General features: G+C 40.7%; 1 protein-coding gene and 1 long non-coding RNA gene across 7 annotated transcripts in view; one reads left to right on the forward strand and one right to left on the reverse strand.

Moving 5' to 3' along the window:
• Positions 1 to 18,389, reverse strand: part of DOCK10 (dedicator of cytokinesis 10) — a 275,097-nt gene that overhangs the window by 37,878 nt on the left and 218,830 nt on the right. For all 5 annotated transcript variants that reach the window (XM_059730950.1, XM_059730949.1, XM_019491796.2 and 2 more), the window contains exons 34-44: positions 17,678 to 17,789; positions 16,701 to 16,822; positions 16,499 to 16,613; positions 16,265 to 16,331; positions 15,402 to 15,449; positions 14,572 to 14,673; positions 11,528 to 11,652; positions 8,631 to 8,743; positions 7,352 to 7,489; positions 1,220 to 1,402; positions 616 to 726 (exon numbers count right to left, since the gene is read on the reverse strand). In XM_059730950.1, the coding sequence (XP_059586933.1) occupies positions 616 to 726; positions 1,220 to 1,402; positions 7,352 to 7,489; positions 8,631 to 8,743; positions 11,528 to 11,652; positions 14,572 to 14,673; positions 15,402 to 15,449; positions 16,265 to 16,331; positions 16,499 to 16,613; positions 16,701 to 16,822; positions 17,678 to 17,789 (1,236 nt within the window). The remainder of the gene's footprint in view (positions 1 to 615; positions 727 to 1,219; positions 1,403 to 7,351; positions 7,490 to 8,630; positions 8,744 to 11,527; positions 11,653 to 14,571; positions 14,674 to 15,401; positions 15,450 to 16,264; positions 16,332 to 16,498; positions 16,614 to 16,700; positions 16,823 to 17,677; positions 17,790 to 18,389) is intronic.
• LOC109284214 (uncharacterized) lies at positions 8,682 to 16,086 on the forward strand. 2 transcript variants are annotated; one of them, XR_002091584.2, is made up of 5 exons: positions 8,682 to 8,771; positions 10,427 to 10,565; positions 10,874 to 10,930; positions 12,648 to 12,760; positions 15,825 to 16,086. It is a non-coding gene; the product is annotated as an uncharacterized LOC109284214 (long non-coding RNA). The 2 variants fall into 2 exon arrangements; XR_002091583.2 differs by having other exon boundaries at positions 8,698 to 8,785.

Consider the following 18,389-nt stretch of genomic DNA (forward strand, 5'->3'; position numbering starts at 1 on the left):
GAAAAGCATTTGATATGAACTTCTAAAAAATACCCATGAGGGGCTTTCAAACAGTTACAAGTCTGTTAATATATTCAGTAAAGGTGTTCCAATTACTTATTAAATAATTCTTATTGGCAGTTAAGCTCGCCATTTTAGGCTAGCACACTGTTGACAAATCAATTTACATTTCTGTGAGTATGTTTGTTATATAACTATATTCTGAACCATGTGGATGAACCATTTTTTGCTTAAATATTTTTTGTCAACTATGGTTTTGACTACTTATGATGCCTCATTAGTCCCATTCCATGATTTTTATTCTGTGACTGGATGCGTGGAACATTCTCAGAAGGAGAACAAAAAGTAATGAATAACATAGGATATAATTTTCCAATAAATTAATTCATCCTGAATTATTAAGCTTTTGAAATTCACAAACATTTTCATGACTTCCCAGTAGTTTTCTAAATACTTGTGAAATACATAATATCAAGTCATGAGTCACTGCAAAATGAAGTCATGCTTTCATCCATGAAGGTATTTGTAAATCAGTTCTTACTTAAATCACTTAAATATGTAAATCATATTCAGCCATCTGTAATAGCTGGGTGAGTGACATAAAATGTTTCTTACTTTCATCTGCTTGTCTCCATTTGCAAAATTATTTATGATAGCAAGCGAATGCTGAAACCGAGACCCTCCAATCCCTGCATCTGCAATCAGCTGGCTTACAGCTTTGATGAGCTAGAGATGAAGAGAAAAAGAGAATCAAATAGGGTTATTTATCAAAAAAAGTGAAGTTTGGAAATCATGTTTAATCCCTGGTTTACATACGTTGATGAATGTGAGCAGTAGAGAGGGATTTACACAAGTATTTTATCAAGACAAAATATAGGAAAAAATGATATGAACATAAATTATAATAATTTCACATGTATTTATAACTGTTTAACTTTTAAAGTAGTGAGACCTGCCTCAGCAATGAAATACTCTAATTTTATGGTCACTGGTATGAGACTGAAGAGGTAAATTAGATTCATACTGTTTACAAGTGGGTCAGATTTTCTTTAAGATCTGGATCTGATATACACTGCCTGTGGTAAAACTTGACATAACTGGCCAGTTTATTGTCACCCCAAGAGAAGAGGCCATTTGTAGAATTCAAAGAGCTGTTTCAGTGGAATACTTCATAATAACCAATAAAGATTCTTTCAATTTCCCCTGACAGTTTCCTTACCTGTAGATGGGATCTGACTATTGACTTCTGCTTGTTAAATTCAAAGTTCTTCCTCATGAAAAAATAAAGAAGAGCAGATGCCTCCATCTGAGTTGATCGTGACCGATGGTTGCAGCACTTCAGAATTTCATAGCAGAATGATCCACACAGGTCTGCCTGCCCTTGAAAGAATGCAGATGGGAACTATAGGAAAGAGGTGTGAAAATGGTTAGTACTATCCTCAGATCTTACTGTGCTATGAGTCAATATATTGAGTGTCAAATTTTCATTTAAAACCAACTTCCTTTTCTCTCTCTCTCTCTCTCCATGCTCCAAGTACTCACACTGGTATTTAGCAAAAACATGTGCCACTAACCAAATGTACCCTTGTGAATTAAATGCAAATAAGAGAAACCTCTGGGTGCCAGTTTGTGCACACACACGGTTGGTTGTTTATAAAACGCAAGTCAAACTGTTCTTTGTGGAAGTGCACGTAGCAGCAGGAGCACAGCCTCCTAAATGGATCAGACCCCAGTCTGAGTCAGACACCCGCATAAGTCAGACACCATGGTAAAAGACCAGCAAGAAGAAAGAAGTTTCAAACAACACATCATAGAAAGTCAGGATTGCACTTCTGAGCAATAATTTGAACAGTATTAGAAAGCAGGGAGTAGAGGAATGTGAGGGCCCAAGTTGCTCTGTCATCTGGAAACTACTGATCATGGACAGAGTGAGTAGAGCAGAGAGAACAGAGTGCATTGCATAGATTCCTCTAGTTTGGCTAGCTCTAGATTCCTATAGAGATTGGTGCCCCTGAAAAAACCACAATAGAGATTAGTAATCCCAAACATTTGAAAAATACAGTGACCAGTGGCTACAGGATGGATGTATCCAATGATGTTAGATATTTGCTTTCCTGCCACTACTCAGTCTTGCTTGGCTCCTGGAAGTCTGGTGTGTAATTTAAAGCAGTCTGTGGCTTATTCTTCCCTTGGCCCTTGAGCTATGTAGCTGGGAAAACTGTGACTTCTTATTTTTACAACCCTCAGAGATGTTTTGGAAGAATGGCACATTGTCTAAAAGTTTTCTGGACTGTGTATTATACTCAAGGAGTCAGAGCACCCAGTTATAAGAACATAAGAATTGCCATTTACTGGGTCAGACCATAGGTCCATCTTCCCCAGTATCTCATATCACACGGTGGCAGAGTGGATGCTGAAAGGGAGAATGAATTGGGTATGGCCAGGGTTTCTTCCCCTCTGCTCCTCCCCCACTTACAGCACTTAAGGTCTAGGAAGTTCTAGTTCAGAGGCAATATCACTAACTCCCATACTCAATAGCTACTGGTACCCCTTTCTTCCAGGAATTTGTCTAATTCCTTTTTTGAATCTAGCTAAACTGCCAGCTTCCACAACATCTGCTGGCAATGAGTTCCACTTTAATTGCATATTGTGTGAAAAAGAACTTCCTTTTATTAGTTTTGAACTTACTACCTACTTGTTTCATTCTATGACCCCTAGTTCTTGTCTTGAGAGAGACAGTAAATAATACATGTCTATTTACTTATTTTGTAAACCCTTATTATGAACTCCTTCTAATGTCTCTTTTCTAAACTGAATAGGCTTTAGCCTCTCTTCATATGAAAGCATTTTCATACCACTGACTATCCTTGTTGCCCTCCTCTAGACCTTCTTTAGTTCTTCTATATCCTTTTTGAGGTGTGGGGACCAGAACTGGGCATCATATTCAAAGTGTGGACTCACCATGGATGTAGAAAGGGGCATAACAAATTTTATCTTTTGTTTACAATTCCCTTCTTAATAATCCTGAACATTTTGTTTGCCTTTTTGATGGCTGCTGATCACTGAGCTGATGGTTTTAGTGAACTGGCCACAATGAATCTCAGATCTCTTTCCTGTGTGGTAGCAGATAATAAAGAGCCCATCATAAAATAGGTATAATTTGGGTTATTTTTGCCAAGGTGCATCACTTCACACTTACCTACATTGAATTGCATCTGCCATTTAGTTGCCCATTCAATGAATTGTGCCAGATCCTTCTGTAGTTCCTCACAGTCCACCTTGGTCTTTATTACTTTGAATAATTTTGTGTCATTGGCAAATTTTGCCACTTCATTACTCACCCTCTTTTCCAGATCATTTATGAATTGTGTTAAACAGCACTGGTCCCAACACTGATCCCTGGGGGACCCTGCTGTTTACTTCTTTCCATCCTGAAAACTGGCCATTTATACTTACTTTTTTCTTTTATCTTTGAGCCAATATCTAATCCACAAGTGGATGTTTCCTATAATCCCACAATTACCTAATTTAAGAGCCTCTGATGGTGGACCCTGTGAAAGATTTTCTGGAAGTCCAACTGTACTATGGCAACTGGATCATCCTGATCCACCTGCTTATTGACACCCTCAAAGAACTCTAGTAAGCTGATGAGGCATGCTTTACTCTTGACAAAGCTGCGTTGATTCCTTCCCAACAACCCGTGTTCATCCAAACCAAACAATTGTTTTTATTATTGTTTCACCAGTTTTCCAAGAAAAGAAGTTAGGCTTACTGGCTTGTAGTTCCCTGTGTCCACTCCAGAGCCTTTTTTACATATGGGAGTCACATTGGCAACTCTCCAGTCCTCTATTACCAAAGCTGTTTTTAGTGACAGGTTGCATGCTACAATTAGGAGTTCAGCTATTTCCAATCTGAGCTCCTTCAAGACCCTAGGATGAATGCCGTCAGGTCCTGGAGATATGCTCCTGTTTAGTTTATCAATTCCCTCTACAACCTCAACTAGTGACATTTAAATTCAGGTCAGCTTCACTGGCTTGTCCCTTGAGAGCAGTGGATCTGGTAATGGGATTTCCCTAACATCTTCCACCATGAAGACAGATGCAAAGAATACAATTAATTTCTCAGCAATGGCCCTATCTATCATCCCCTTTTTACACCTTGATCATCCAAAGGCCCACCTGACTCCCTGGCAGGTATTTGGCTTCTAATACACTTAAACAAATTTTTATTGTTACCTTTTTGTGTCACTAGCAAGCTTCTCCTCAAATTCTCCCTTAGCTTTTCTTATTTCGGTTTTACATTTGCCTTGCCAGTGTTTATGCACTTTTTATATTTTTCTCATTAGGATCTGACTTTCACTTTTTGTAAGAAGCCTTTTTTCTACCTATTGGCTCTGCAACACTTCCATTAAACCATGCTGGCTTTCTTTTGATCCACTTTCCTTTGCTTTGCTTGTTTTGATTTGCTGTACATTATTTACTTTGTGCCTCCAATATGGAGCTTCATTTTGGTGTAGTCTCCCTTTTTACAGTTAAAGGCTACTGTGGTAGATATCTTGTCTCCCCACCTACGTGGATGTCAAACCCAATTGCATCATGGTTACTACTGCTGAGTGGCTCAGCAACACTTATCATTTGCACCAAATCCTGTGCATTACTTAGGACTAGGTTAAAAATGAGAGTGGATATAAGGGAGGGTGTGGGGTATGGGGACCCGCACAGACCCCCCCCCCCCCCCCAGTGCAGAGTCTCTGACAGTGGCAGCAGCAGGTGGTGGACGCTTGGGGTGCTTTTGCCCCATGCAGGCACTGCTGTCCAGTGGTGTGCAACTCTGGTCAACGCTGTACATGGTGGCAAGAGGTGCAGCCAGGTCGGCCTGCCTCTAATCACATGGGGCTCCATGCAGTGTACATGCAGCTTCCGGCACTTGTGTGCCACTGGTGGGAGCCCTGCACGATGGAGCCAGCTGCCTTCCCTGACTCCTGCCGTGAAGGTCCCAGGACTTAGCTGGGAAGCAGGGGACAGGAGCAGGGCTCCCCTCCACTTTTGGCAGAGTCCTGGGACCTAGATGGCAGGAGGCGTGGAAGGCAGCCGGCTCCATCGCACAGGGCTTCCCCCGGTGATGTGTGAATGTCAGGAGCTGCATGTACACTATGTAGAGTCTTGCATGATAGGGCTCCTTGTCACCACATGCAGCACTGGCCAGAGCCATGCACCATTGAGTGACAGTGCCTGCGTAGGCCATGAGTGTCCCGAGTGCCTGCCACCTGCTGCTGCCACTGCCTCTCGCTGCCAGTGGTGGGGACTGTGTGCAAGAAGAAAGACCATTTTGTGTGCTAGGGGGGAGTGTGTGGGGGGTCCCCACAGCCCCCCCAACCTGCCTCACACCCCACAAACCCCACATACTTATACCCAGCCCCCCAAACCCCCCACATATACACACTTCCCGCAACATATCTTATTGCCACCACACAGCCACATCCCCTCACAAACCCACCACACCCCCACGCCCCACCATACACACACCCCCACCCACCCCCCAACACACAATATTCAAGAGTAAGACTTTATTTTTGAGTTATTATGCAATCACCTCTATGTACACTATGCAAACACAAATCATGACAAACATATTTTTTATAATAAAATTAAAATATTGTTTGACTTTTAGTATATGATTTGTTTTTTTCTAGTTTCAAGATGGAAACTCTCCCCTCCCAAAAAGAATACTTCCGAGGGGCAAGGGGAGGGACTCCTGGTGTCAAAGGTCAAGCGTAAGAGGGTGGGACTTCTGGTCCCAAGATGGTGACTAGGGTGTGCGGCACCTGTCAAGGGGTGGGTCTACCCTTGCAGCTCTTGAGAGTTCACCAAAACTCAGTAAGTGACCCTCCAGCCAAAATTATTGCCTGTCCGTGTTAGACTAACCCAGTCTGTCTGTGGATAGTCAAAGTCCCCCACCTTTACTGCACTTCCTGCTGTTGCAGCCTCTCTCAACTCCCTCAGCATTTCTAGCTCGCTGCTACTGTCTTTTTCTGTGGTTTGATAGTGTATCCTTAGACAGATTTTTTTCTATGACATCAATACCATTATTTACTGCTAAGCACTCTGGCTCCCCACACCTTTGATCTTAGACTTCCAGCATTACCATAAAAGCATGTGTACTTTTTATTGCTGTCTGGTTGGTTACTTCTGTGTGAACTTTTATTCATTAAAGGTATTTGTTTGTGCTTGTCTTCACCCTGTTTCTTACCCTTATTTTTTATATTTTCACCGCCATAGGGTGTGTTAATCTGAGCTGTGTGCTGTTCTGCACCTGTTGGCTTTTCCTCTGTATTTCTCTGCCACCATTTAAAATATATGTGCCAGCACATTTTGGCTCATATGGAGGCCATTCCTTCTGTATAGGCTCCCCCTGTTCCAAAAGGTTCTCCAGTTCCTAAAAAACCTAAACCCTTCCTCCCTACACCATTGTCTCAGCCACATTTTGAGACTCTAGAGCTCTGCCTGTCTACCTGGCCCTACCTGTGGCACTGGAAGCATTTCAAAGAATGCTACCATAGAGGTCTTGGACTTGAACCTCCTACCTAACAGCCTAAATTTAGGACCATTTTGTTTAGCATAACAGAATGACAGCAGCTGTCCTCTTATTTTTTGGCAATCTCTATATTGCATATTCCAGGTCATTATTATTTCTAACAGGGCTTTAATCTTAGCCTTTGAATCTGAGATTCCATTACAATTAGACCTTATTCCCAGTCACAGTAAACTAGATGCCCAACAGTGTTTCACAGTGCTTACACAATTATTGGACCTGTGAAATTGCCAGTAGTTACATATTTTCTTGGATTTTTTTTTCTAGTAAAAGTGGATTAATGAAAAACAAAATGTTAAAAACAATGGTTTTGTTGAGATTCCCATGAGACACAGCTTGAAGCCCTGCCTATATTCCTGGCATTTCATCTGGCAGACTGTGAGATATACTGGCCTTACTGGATCTGCTGTTGTGAAGCAGGCTCACCACACAACCTTTTGCTTTGGGACTGTTAGGCTAGAAGCTCTAGCTGATCTGGGAGCCTTGGAAACTGGGGAAATGATTTCTCCTCAGCACGAAATTTCAATTTTTAACTTTTTTTCCAGAATAGATTTAATTATTTTCTCAGAAAATCTGAATTTCCCACTTCCTATCTATTCTTGTAGTTATTAGTAGTTTTTTTTCCAACACTAAGCCTTAAATACCAATAAACCGAGACGACAAAAAACATCTTACAACATGCAGTCATTTCCTGCAAGTTGTATAGGCCAGAGCAGTCTGTGAACCTGATGAAATAGCTTTCAAGAGAAAAACCAGTTACCTTGCTCACAAACAGCCGTAAGGCAGCAAAGACATGCTTGAGGGCTACTGCAGACTGGTTGATTTGCAGAAAAAGGAGATAGGTATCAAAGACCTTTTTCATCAGTGCATTCTGACAATCAGATTGCTGGAGCTGTCTCTGAAAAGACAACACACAAACATTGTAACAGCTTTATTATACAATAAATAGAAAACATATTCCTTGAGTTCTTGCACCAAGTCTGAGAGTCTGGGACTATACCAGTGCAAAAAAAAGGTGGGCAGATGAACAGCCCTCAAGTGGCATAACTCACTCACTTTTGTCGAATTACCCATGAAAGAATCAAATTATACCAGTGTAAGTATCTATCCATAACTTTGGAGTGGCTATTTGCTCAAGGGAAACAAGCTATTATAGGGGTAGATCTACCTCTAAAGATCTACCCCTGCCACAAAGTAAGGCAGCACTATAATAACACCTATTGTGAGCATTTGCCCCAAGACAGTTACTTATCTGTTTGCTCCAGATCTTGGTGTAATTTACATTATGTATAAAATCAATTAGATTAAACTGTGTTATTGTGTGTCATCTGTCTAGGCTCCAGTGTCTCTAGTGTTTGCTCTGAAAGGGTTTGGTGGTTAGTATAATCAGTGGGCTTGCAGTTACACTGGGAAACTGTTTCCTCTGCTTGTTCTTCCCACTTGCTGACCACGTCTAATGATTAGAAAAGGAAAGCATGAGGCACAACATCAAACTTTTGCTGGTGAGTGGTACTTCCTAGTATTATGCCCTTGACTGAGTCACCTAGGCCAAAATTTGCTAACTCAGTTTCCCGTAATTTGACACGTTATATACATGTGATATAAATGGTTTGCTAAGCTGTCTGGGAGTCATGAGAACATATGACTCCCAAAAACTTCACTAGAAGCTATAGGAAATGTAGGATACTTGGATACCCATGTTTGAAAAGCTTTGCCTTAAACTCTTTGCCTTGACTCCTCCATTTTTTAAAATGTGACTAATAAAAAACAGAACTTCGTAAAGGTATTTGAGATTTTCTAACGATGGACTTGGGTCATCATTCTTTCTAGTCTTGCTTTGACAGGGAAGTATGGACTAACTTATGCAAATAACCTTAATGCCTGCTCCCCAAAAATAACTATATAAAGGAACAATTGGGCACTACACTATATATTTTTTATTTTTGGCATGTTCTCATGAGCAAATTAAGTTTCATGGAAACTTCTTCTTTTTCACTCCCAAACACCACTTCAAGGAGAAATTGCAAAAACAAACAAACCTGGTGGTTCTGAGTGAAGAGACCCAATAAGTCAAGAATGGTGACGCAAACCTCTGTGGCAATATTTGCTTCTGTGTCTACATAATGAGCAATGTCTGTTTCATTGGAGCCACCTACGGAAAAAGAAACAAGAAGAAAAAGGTAAAAATCCCCAAGTAAGTGTGGATAAAGATAATTTACCCATCAATCAGATCAAGATCTACCTCTACAATTCAGGATACAGAGTCTGTTCTAAATATGTCTGTAATCTAAGGGATATTGTTAACAGAGCATTGATGCTTGTTTGGGTTTTGCGTACTTCAATTTTATTTTGTTGCCAATATTAGCTTTTACTGAATATTGTTTCCGTGGTTTTGGTTTTCTTCCTAAGTGACAGGCAGCCTAGAAAGAGATATGCACAGTGAATTAGATAATATCATCATAGCTCCATGTGAAAATTGTAATGTTCTATAAACAAATATATACTTTGCAATATCCTGCCACGTAGTTTACTACCAATCTGGCTTGGCCCTGTCTGTTTAGCAATATATTTATCCACCAAGTCTGCTAAGGGCTATTTTGTAAGGTATGTTGGACTGTGTTTGTTGAAGGCATTAACACCAGCAATAGCTAATGAATGGATTCCCCCTGAGGAGGATAAGGGCAAGAGGATGGCTTACAAAGAGCATTCGATCTTCCTGGCACCAGCCGGCAGCACCAGCCCTTTTTGATCTGGCAGGCAGATCAGGGCCCACCTGCTGTACCAGACTGATCCCGGGGGTATGGGCCCCCGATCTGCCTCCTGGATCACAGGAGGCTGGTATTGTTGCTTGGGGCCAGCGGCAGGCAGGCCCGGGCAAATCAGCTCATGCGGGGACCTGCTACTGCTATGATCCCAGGGTGGGGGAGGGTCCCCGCATAAGCTGATTTGCCCTGGGCCCCACACCCTCCTTGGGCTGGCTCCAGTACAGGTTCCAGGGCATATCAGCTCATGCGGGGACCCTCCCGTGCCCTGGGATTGGGGTGGCAGCAGGTCCCCGCATGAGCTGATTTGCCCTGGGCCTGCCTGCTGCTGGCCCCAGGTGGCAGCACTGGCCTCCTGTGATCTGGGAGGCAGATCAGGGGGCCTGTACCCCCAGAAACAGTCTGGCAGAGTCCCCGCAGCCCTCCTGGGGGTGCAGGCGGGCCCCTATCTGCTTGCTGAATGATAGGAGTTTGGTAATGCCAGCTGGGGCCAGTGGCAATACCAATCTTCCTGGTGCTGGGTGTGGGCTGTGCCCAGTGCCATCGCAGGTGGCAGGAGCAGCCTTCTGTGATCCGGCAGGCTGATCGGGGCCCCCCTGCATCCCTGGGAGGGCTGTGGGGCTCTGCCGACTCTTCCCAGGGCTGTGGGGGGGCCCGATCTGCGCAGCCCATGCCAGTAAGATCAGTGCTGCCGCTGGCCCCAGCCAGCAGCACCAGCCTCCTATCATCTGGCAGGCAGATTGGGAGCTTGCCCGCACCCCTGGGAGGGCTGCAGGGGCTGTGCCAGAGTCCTCCCAGGGGTGTGGGCTCTCAAATCTGCCTGCCGGATGCTAGGAGGCTGGTGCTGCCAGCTGGGGCCTGTGGCAGAACTGATTTTACTGGCACCGGGTGGGTGAAACCTCAAAACAGCAAAAGAGTTTTGACAGAACAAAATGGAACAGTGCTTTCGAAATGAAACAAAACTCAAAACACTGTTCCGTCGAAATGGAAGTCGAAGCAGAACAATGCTGTTTCACGCAGCCCTACTGGACTCCCCTCTTTAAAGTTTCCTAACTCTCTTTCTTTGCATTCAGGGTGTACAAGCATCAGGAGTCCACAGCAGAAGATGGGGGAGCAGGGCCAATGAAAGAGAACTCACTGGGGCTTCTTCCCTGACATAGCCATGCAATAACAGCCAAATAGCCTTTCCAATATGTATGTGAAGTATACGAGGTAGGAAATACTTGAATTTTACCACATACTTTAATTCTTTTCAGTGAGTTATAACAGTGTGGGGAAACAGAATACACATTTTTTAAAACAGGGTATCTGCTATGAGAGCTAAATATCAATATATTTTCTGCTGGATATGCAATTTAATTTTCACATTGTTAAATAGATACATTTAAAAAACCCACATTATGTGTAAAGTTAAATGCATGCTAGAAATTTTAAGAGGAAAAAAAAAACTTAAAGGAAAATTGCTATGTAGACAGTACAGATTCTAATACATCTGTTTTCATAAAATATGATTTATACAGATCAAAGTAAGAGAGCACAAGCAACATTCAAAACATTACTTCATTGCTGGTATGCATGTAAGTATGCATGTCATAGAGATGGCTGAAATATTTAGAATTTTGAAATATTTCTACAGGAAAAGGCACACCATATTCCTGGAACTGGTTTGGAAAATACTCCCCATTTCTAACACTTCTATTGCTTCAGTCAGAAGGCAGGAAACAGGTCCTCAGCTGGTGCAAGTTTCACTGAAGTCAATATTTATGGCACTTCGTATCAGCTAAATGTATTATGAATTCTAGCCAACATTTCAGATTTGGGTTCCTAAAGCCACTAAAGCCAAAGGGAACAGAGCAGCTCTGAAAAATCAAGCTGTGTATTTAGTTTTCTAAAATAATGTTTCGGTGTTTATTTCCAGGTAGTGATGATAGAAAGTGTTAGCTCCCTTTCCTTACAGAGCTACAGGCCAGTTATTCACAGGCATATAAGCACTACTGCACCTAATATTCAGATTTTTAAATGAATTTAGGTTCTTGTCTATCGATTTTAGTAGAAGCTGGCACTTAAATACGTTTAAAACCTTGGCCCTTAAGTTCTATGGTGATGGACTGTACAGAAAAGGTTATATTAGAGAGGGGGAGAGAGATAAATCCACATATTTCATTTACACTTACTTGCAATGGTATTCTCTATCATTTGCAGCAATTTGGGGTTGGAAAATGCATTTTTGCCACGGATTATTGGTAATGTTTGAGATCTGTGTTGTTTGTGGCCATCGTGACTTGAAGCAGAATGCATCCTGAAATTGAGAAGGCACCTTTTAAAAAAAATGTTGTCATGTCCCTATAGTTTTATCATGTCACTTCCTATAGTACTTTTCAATAACCACAAGGGAGACCAACTGATACAAATACTTTCAGTTAATGTATGTGGTGCATAAAGTCAATAAGGTGGGCATCGTCCAAGGAAATGTTCTGTGATTTCTTGAAATCAATAGGACTCGTAACAACATTTGCTTACCACTAAAATAAGTGAGCGATATGTGGAAATAAGCCTTTGGGAAAAAAGAAACTAGGTATAATTCTATTTATGTAGAATACAGGGGAAAGGGAGAACTATTAAGACAACAGAGTACCTAAAGCAATGAGTATTGCTTTCTAAAAATGGAGACAAATGATTTCAGGACTGACAGTGACAGCAAAATGAACATGATTTTAATTCTTGTTATGTTGATAAGCACAGTCAGATATTTTACTGATTAGAAGAGACTTCAAAACTAAGGACAATATTTGGGAATCAAAATTGAGGCCTGTAAATTCACAGTATTTGGGCTGTAAAATAAAAATGGTCTCACTTTCAGAGGTACTGGGCACCTGCAAGCACCATTGCACAGTGCTCTTGAAAGGACTACCAAGAAACACAGCTCACCTACCTACACTCTCTAGCACCCAGAAAGGAGGCAGTGAAGCCACCATGAACACATCCCCTTTCTTCACTCTCAAGATCTGTCTCTGGAGGTCTGGAGAGTGATGGCAGGAAGGGGGCACAGTCATGGTGATTTCATTACCGCATTTCTAGTTCTGATGCACATGGAGTGAGAGAAGATGGGAAGGGTGTGTTTTTCATGAATGCTCAAGAGCACCACAGAAGCTGCACAGATATCTCAAATTTGGGTCACTTTTATTTAACTGACTCAATAGCAAAGTAGACACCCAACTTGAAGCACCTAGGTTTGATACTTTTTCTCAACAGCATGTCTTCCTTACACATAGTTATTTTCTCTGCTTGGATTAGAATATCCATGAGTTTGGACTTAAATGGCCCAGAAACAAATAATCCTCTCAGGAGCAAAGGCAGAAAGATTTCTTCCAACCTTCTTCCCTCAGCTCTCCATGGCTCACCAAAAGGTAAAAAAGGGATTTATTACTTAAAAATGATAGGCTTCTTAAGAGACATAAACCTGAAGAAAACTGTCAAAGATTATAGCAACCCAAGTGCAGATCCTGTACTTCAGGCCTTCCCCAAAAATCCTCTACCATCCAACATTTACCCCATGAGTTCCTCCATCAAGCCCATAACTTCTGATTCAGGTACAGCACATCATTTAGAAAGTCAACCAATCTCAACTTAAGGACTTCAGTAAAGAGGTCTTTTCTGAAAACAGCTTCTGCAATAAATTGAACATTTATGTCTCATTTCTACTAAACTTAAACCACTCGGGTTCACTGGTTGTCATTTAATGATATTGAAAATTGTAGTTATTTATATTTATATTTTCAAAGGAGCTCAGCTCCCATTCAGGCACCAAAATCAATTGCCTGCCCTTTTCCCATTCAACATGATAAAATGTGTCTGTGTCAGAGTGGAAGCTGGTGGATGAAAATCTGATCCCAAGGGTTAGGTGCTGAGTATCTGAAAGTCTGATCCTGAGATCAGTTGAAAACTTGGCTCCTCATGCATATAATATATCATCATTCAGCAAAATTAATAAATACAGAAATATATGTGCAAGTTAGAACTTGAAGGTATTGTGGAAGTTAGAAGCTATGGGGCAGCATTAATATTTTCTCTCAAACTTTGGGTCTTTGCTTGCCTTTACAAATATTTTCATAGCCAAAAGGGATAGTTGCTGCCTTGGGAAGTGCAAATAGTAAAAGCTTCTATAGACATCTGAAATTTGCCTCATTTGTGGTGGTGTTCTTTTTTGTGTCACCATGCTGGCTTGCCTATAAACATGCAGCAAAACAATTGCCTCCTAATGTACTAGCTCAAAGACCTCTTGGCCAGTACCAGATGTGAAAATGAGATTAGTTTTTTGGGGGTGGGGTTCTGATTGCTTTTTACTCAACTGTGCATAGCTCCAAAATTCTGCTTGGGTCAGTGTTTGAGGCAAATATTGCTAGCCCGTTAGAGATATTCCAATCATTTTTTTTCCTAAAGTGGCCAGACGATTATGTACTGCAGCTCACATTTTGCTTTTGGACTGAATCAAGAGGCCATAGGATAAAATCATTACATGCTGGTAAAAAAAACCCCTACAATACGATGATTATTGTGAAAAAAAAGACCAAGAAAGAAAGATTCAAAATAGCAAACAAAGATACAATAATCAATGATTACACTACATAGCATTGTGGTAGTAACAAGATGTGAGTGCAAGTGCTCAGTAATCTTGGCTTACATTGCAAGCCTCTCCTCTCGCTCCTCCTTCTGGGCCCAGTACTGTTACTGGATCCATGAAAGTTGATTCTTAAATCAGCAAAGAGCCCAAGTGACTTCCGATGGACTTTGTAAAGGCCTAAAGATCTAGTTAAATGGACTCACATGCAGGACTAAAGGCTTGAACTGTGAAGTCTCTGGGACAGAGACTTTATCTGTAAAGCGCTGAATGTTCTTTGAAGAACACTGGACTGGCAGTAACTAGACATACACTTTTATAACAGAGAGTGAGACCTAACCTTATTTCAGGTAAAGTAAAAAAAAATAAATATATATATATATTTTAACAGGAAAGAAAAGCACTGTCTGCAGTTATCTGAAATAGGTACTACTGGCCCAGGGACTTCATTCATACTACTTGCCTGGGGACTTTACCACTCTCTGGCAGTGTAAGAGGACCCAGAATTGAAGTAAATGGAAATTAACCCCTTTGTTTATTCTGACTTTAATTTGGATTTGCTTTAAGATTTTAAAAGTCAATAATACAGTATATTATTACCATTGTGACAGGAGACCAGATGTCTGGCATGATGAGTTAGACCCCTTAAGTGTTCCATTATTCTGGGTGGCCTGAACAAATTTAAATGCAGCAGCAATTTTCCTGGTAAAAAAAAACAAACATTAAGTCTATTATGGTACGTGATGCTAATCTCCTCATGCCTGTGAGAAAAAAAAAAGTGCCTGGTGAAACCTGACACAGAGTATGAATTAGTTAATATAGCAACTTTTGACTTTTATAAGGCAAATCACACACAGAAAAGTGTATTGTAGCATGAAAGTAGAAACAAAGTATTACAATATGGCCAAAGAAAAGTGCATGTTTCACTTTAGGCAGCTGGAAAAGTGATCCTACATTTTTCTGTAGAGTGATTTGAAGAAAATACTAGAGGGTAGGAGGATCTCTGTTTTTTATTCCTGGCAGAGCATTCATCAGGGCATGACAGAACCATTGCTTCCCAGGTATATGATGGCAAATGAAGGGATCTATTTGTTCTTATCTGGCATTTACACAAACCAAACAAAACAACATCAAGGTCAAGAAAACCTCCATATGATGTGTTATGTCAGTTTCCATAATTTATCAGTTTGCCTAGGTGAACTCACATGGCCAATCAGAATACATTCACAGGGAACGAAAGAATGAATGACTGAACAAATGAAAGAACGAAAGAATGAACGAAAGAAATGATCTGTATGTCAGCCAGTGTATTTTGGAGTAAGGCTTTTAGGAAAAAATTGGCAGGTGTTCCTAATTTCATCCAAGAGTTAAGCCATAGTGTAATATGTAAAATACCACTGTAATTTATGTTGGATAATGAAAATAATTACCTTACTATATTGCGTTTTCCTAGATATCTAAAATTCTGCAGGCAAACTCTGAAAGACAAACAGAATAGTTTCTATTATGCTAATAACACACTTATTTTTGTAAAAATTCTGAGTCTGGGTCACTTTAAGAAGACTTTAAGAAGACTCATAATGAATCAAGCCTTTCAGAGAGAAATGGTACTTAGAGATACACTTAGAGATACACATAGAGAAATGAGTGGTTTTGAGAAGAAGGGTTACAGAATGGGAGACTTTCAATCCATGTCATCCTACCTTCCCCCCAGGGTTGGGAATTCCTTCATGACTGGTGGATTAATCTGAGGGGATGGCAGGAGGACCATCTGTTCACTATCCTAGAGGAACATCTGAGGATAAGTAAAGGATGACCTGCCATATTCACTTTACCCATCTTTTACACTGCAGCTGCAAGGGAGTTGAGGTCTACTTACCAGCAAAGGACAGCTGGGCTAAGAGGGTCTGGGCTAAGAAGAAACCTGATGGATTGGCTTGTATCTATGCAACCTGAATGGCTATGAGCTCCACAGATGACACAAGATCTTTTGATTTTGGAAGGAGAGAAGAATTTCAATGTCATATGGAAGGACTGATATGAAGTTCTATGAAGTAATACTCTCCAAGTTTCATGTCCTCTTAATGGAAATAGTCAACATAAGGAATAATACAGTCTTTAACCATTAGCATGTTTTACACTAAATATTCATGGGTTTTTGTCTACATGGGAAAGTTACTGTGAAAGCTAGTGTGAAGTTAAAGTGAAAGACCTACTCCAAGCTATTTCCTCCTGTAGATAAACTCAAAGATATACCATGACAACAAGCAAAAAAAAAATGGAATGAACTTACTCTAAAATGCTGAAAAAGTCTGTTATCTCTGTGAGTGGAGCTCTCTGCCAATAGGAAATCAGTGTTTCTGGAAACAGACAGCAAAATATATTAATTTATCCAGTACTAGAAATCTAGATTCTTATTTAAAACCAAAAAAGGCTAAGAGAGATTGTTTCTGTTAACTTCAAGGGGTTTTGGATCAGGCTCGAAGAATTTTATAATAATGTATGTAAGGAAGCAGGGATATTTTACCTTCTGAAATTGTTTTCATAATGTGAAGGAAACACATAAGAAGGCTTCTTGTTTCTGCTTGATCTAACTTGTCAAACCGCAAAGTTGATCCAATCAAAGATAAAGGTCTCACAATCTGTTGAATTGACAATACATAGGCTTGTTGAGTATAAAGATAAGCTCTTTAACTCTAATAATTGTTTGCAACCATTTATACATGTACCTTTTCACAGGTGTCAGTTCTCTCACTGTTTTTTTCATTGGTACTTGGGTTAGAGTCAAGACTTGCTAAGGAAGCTCTGGAGTCAGCATGGTTTGCTGCAGAGATAGCTATTGATGAAAAGGCTGTAAACGAAAGTCATAGCAAACATGCTAAAATGATGTGTATGGATACAAAACTAAGAATAGCAACAAAAAATAAAAAATGTTGTATGGCATACAGATTGACATTAGTGCTTTGACTTGTCAATCTCTGTAATGAAGCTATTGATGAATACTTAGGGGACTGAAAACATGCAACAAGTTGAAATAATATGATACAGACTGCTGTTATTCATGGCATTTAAAAACATATTACATTCTATTCTATAAGATTCAGATTCAAAAGTATGTTGAAAGACAGTAGGAAGACTGAGTTCAATGGCTTTGAACAGGTCTTGAGTGAAATAAACTAAGTAAATGGGGTTTCCAAGCCTCCAGTAGTTTTTGAAACAGTAAACGTGCTTGCCTAATTAGAAATCCACATGTACAATCATTTCTTCTAAGCATAAATTTCTGAAGTGCCAAACATAGTTGAAAAGAAAGCAGTAACTGCCCACCCTAGGTTTTAGTATTCTAGGAGAATCTTTGTACTGTACATATTTTTAAAGACTGAGTTACTGCAGGAATGCCCAGGACTTAGCGAAAGGCCAAAGGTTAATATGCCTTTCACATGCCCAGGGCTTAGTGAAAGGCCAAAGGTCAATATAATCAACCAGAGGCAGTAGAATAAGGAAACCAATGAAAGCAGGGTAATGTTATAATATAATAAAGTTAGAAATATGAGAAAGGAGGAGGGACACTGCATACCTTTTTTCCTTGGATATCACAAACAATAGGTTTTAATGATGGCATTCTCTATGGAATATAGTTATCAGAAAGCACAATGGAGTGAAATGCACAGAAATGTATGAGAGTTTGCTCTGAGCCCTTCTTTAGTACCTGCTATGGAGTTCAGGACATCTTTGGAAAAGGATGTATCCACAGAGTTTGCATGTTTCATAGCTGTCTGATTCGGAAATCCTCCAGCAGTGCTCAAATCATCCCTAGATCCCTGCATTGTAAAGTAAATAGAAGAAAAAGCTCACACAGTGTGTTCATTATTTTTATAATTACAGTGCCTCTGATATGATCTTTTAGACACTGAACTTGAAAACCTATTTTCAATTGATTAGACAAGGCAGCTGTAGAGATCAAGGCTGAATAATTATACAGAATATTAAACCCTCTCATACGTAGAGTTGCAAATGACAGATCAGATCCAGGAGTATATTTACTTCATCAAAAATGTGCATAATGTGTACAAAGAAGGTATTAAACAGCACTAGGTATTATCAAATGAAGCAGGTTGGCTTGCTGGAAAGTTAAGGAGGAATATAACAGCCTACCAAGACTGGATTAATGCATGGGCAAACTAGGCACATGCCTAGGGCCCTAGGTGAAGAAGGGGTCCAGTTGTGCCTGTTTTGCTGCAGCAGTGTCACTGCTGCACCACTGCAGTGCTGCCCAGCTCCTTTTCCCTTCTAGGGCTGCATGCTGCAGCTCCAAGCCCTGGCGGTAGCTGCTGCTGCTGCTGCTGCCCTATGCAAAGCAACTAGATGCATAGTTTGTTTGCCTAGGGCCCACTAAGGGTTAACCCAGCCCTGCTGCCTAC

The sequence above is a fragment of the Alligator mississippiensis genome, chromosome 7 (assembly GCF_030867095.1).
Source record: "Alligator mississippiensis isolate rAllMis1 chromosome 7, rAllMis1, whole genome shotgun sequence".
In the NCBI taxonomy this organism is placed as follows: domain Eukaryota; kingdom Metazoa; phylum Chordata; order Crocodylia; family Alligatoridae; genus Alligator; species Alligator mississippiensis.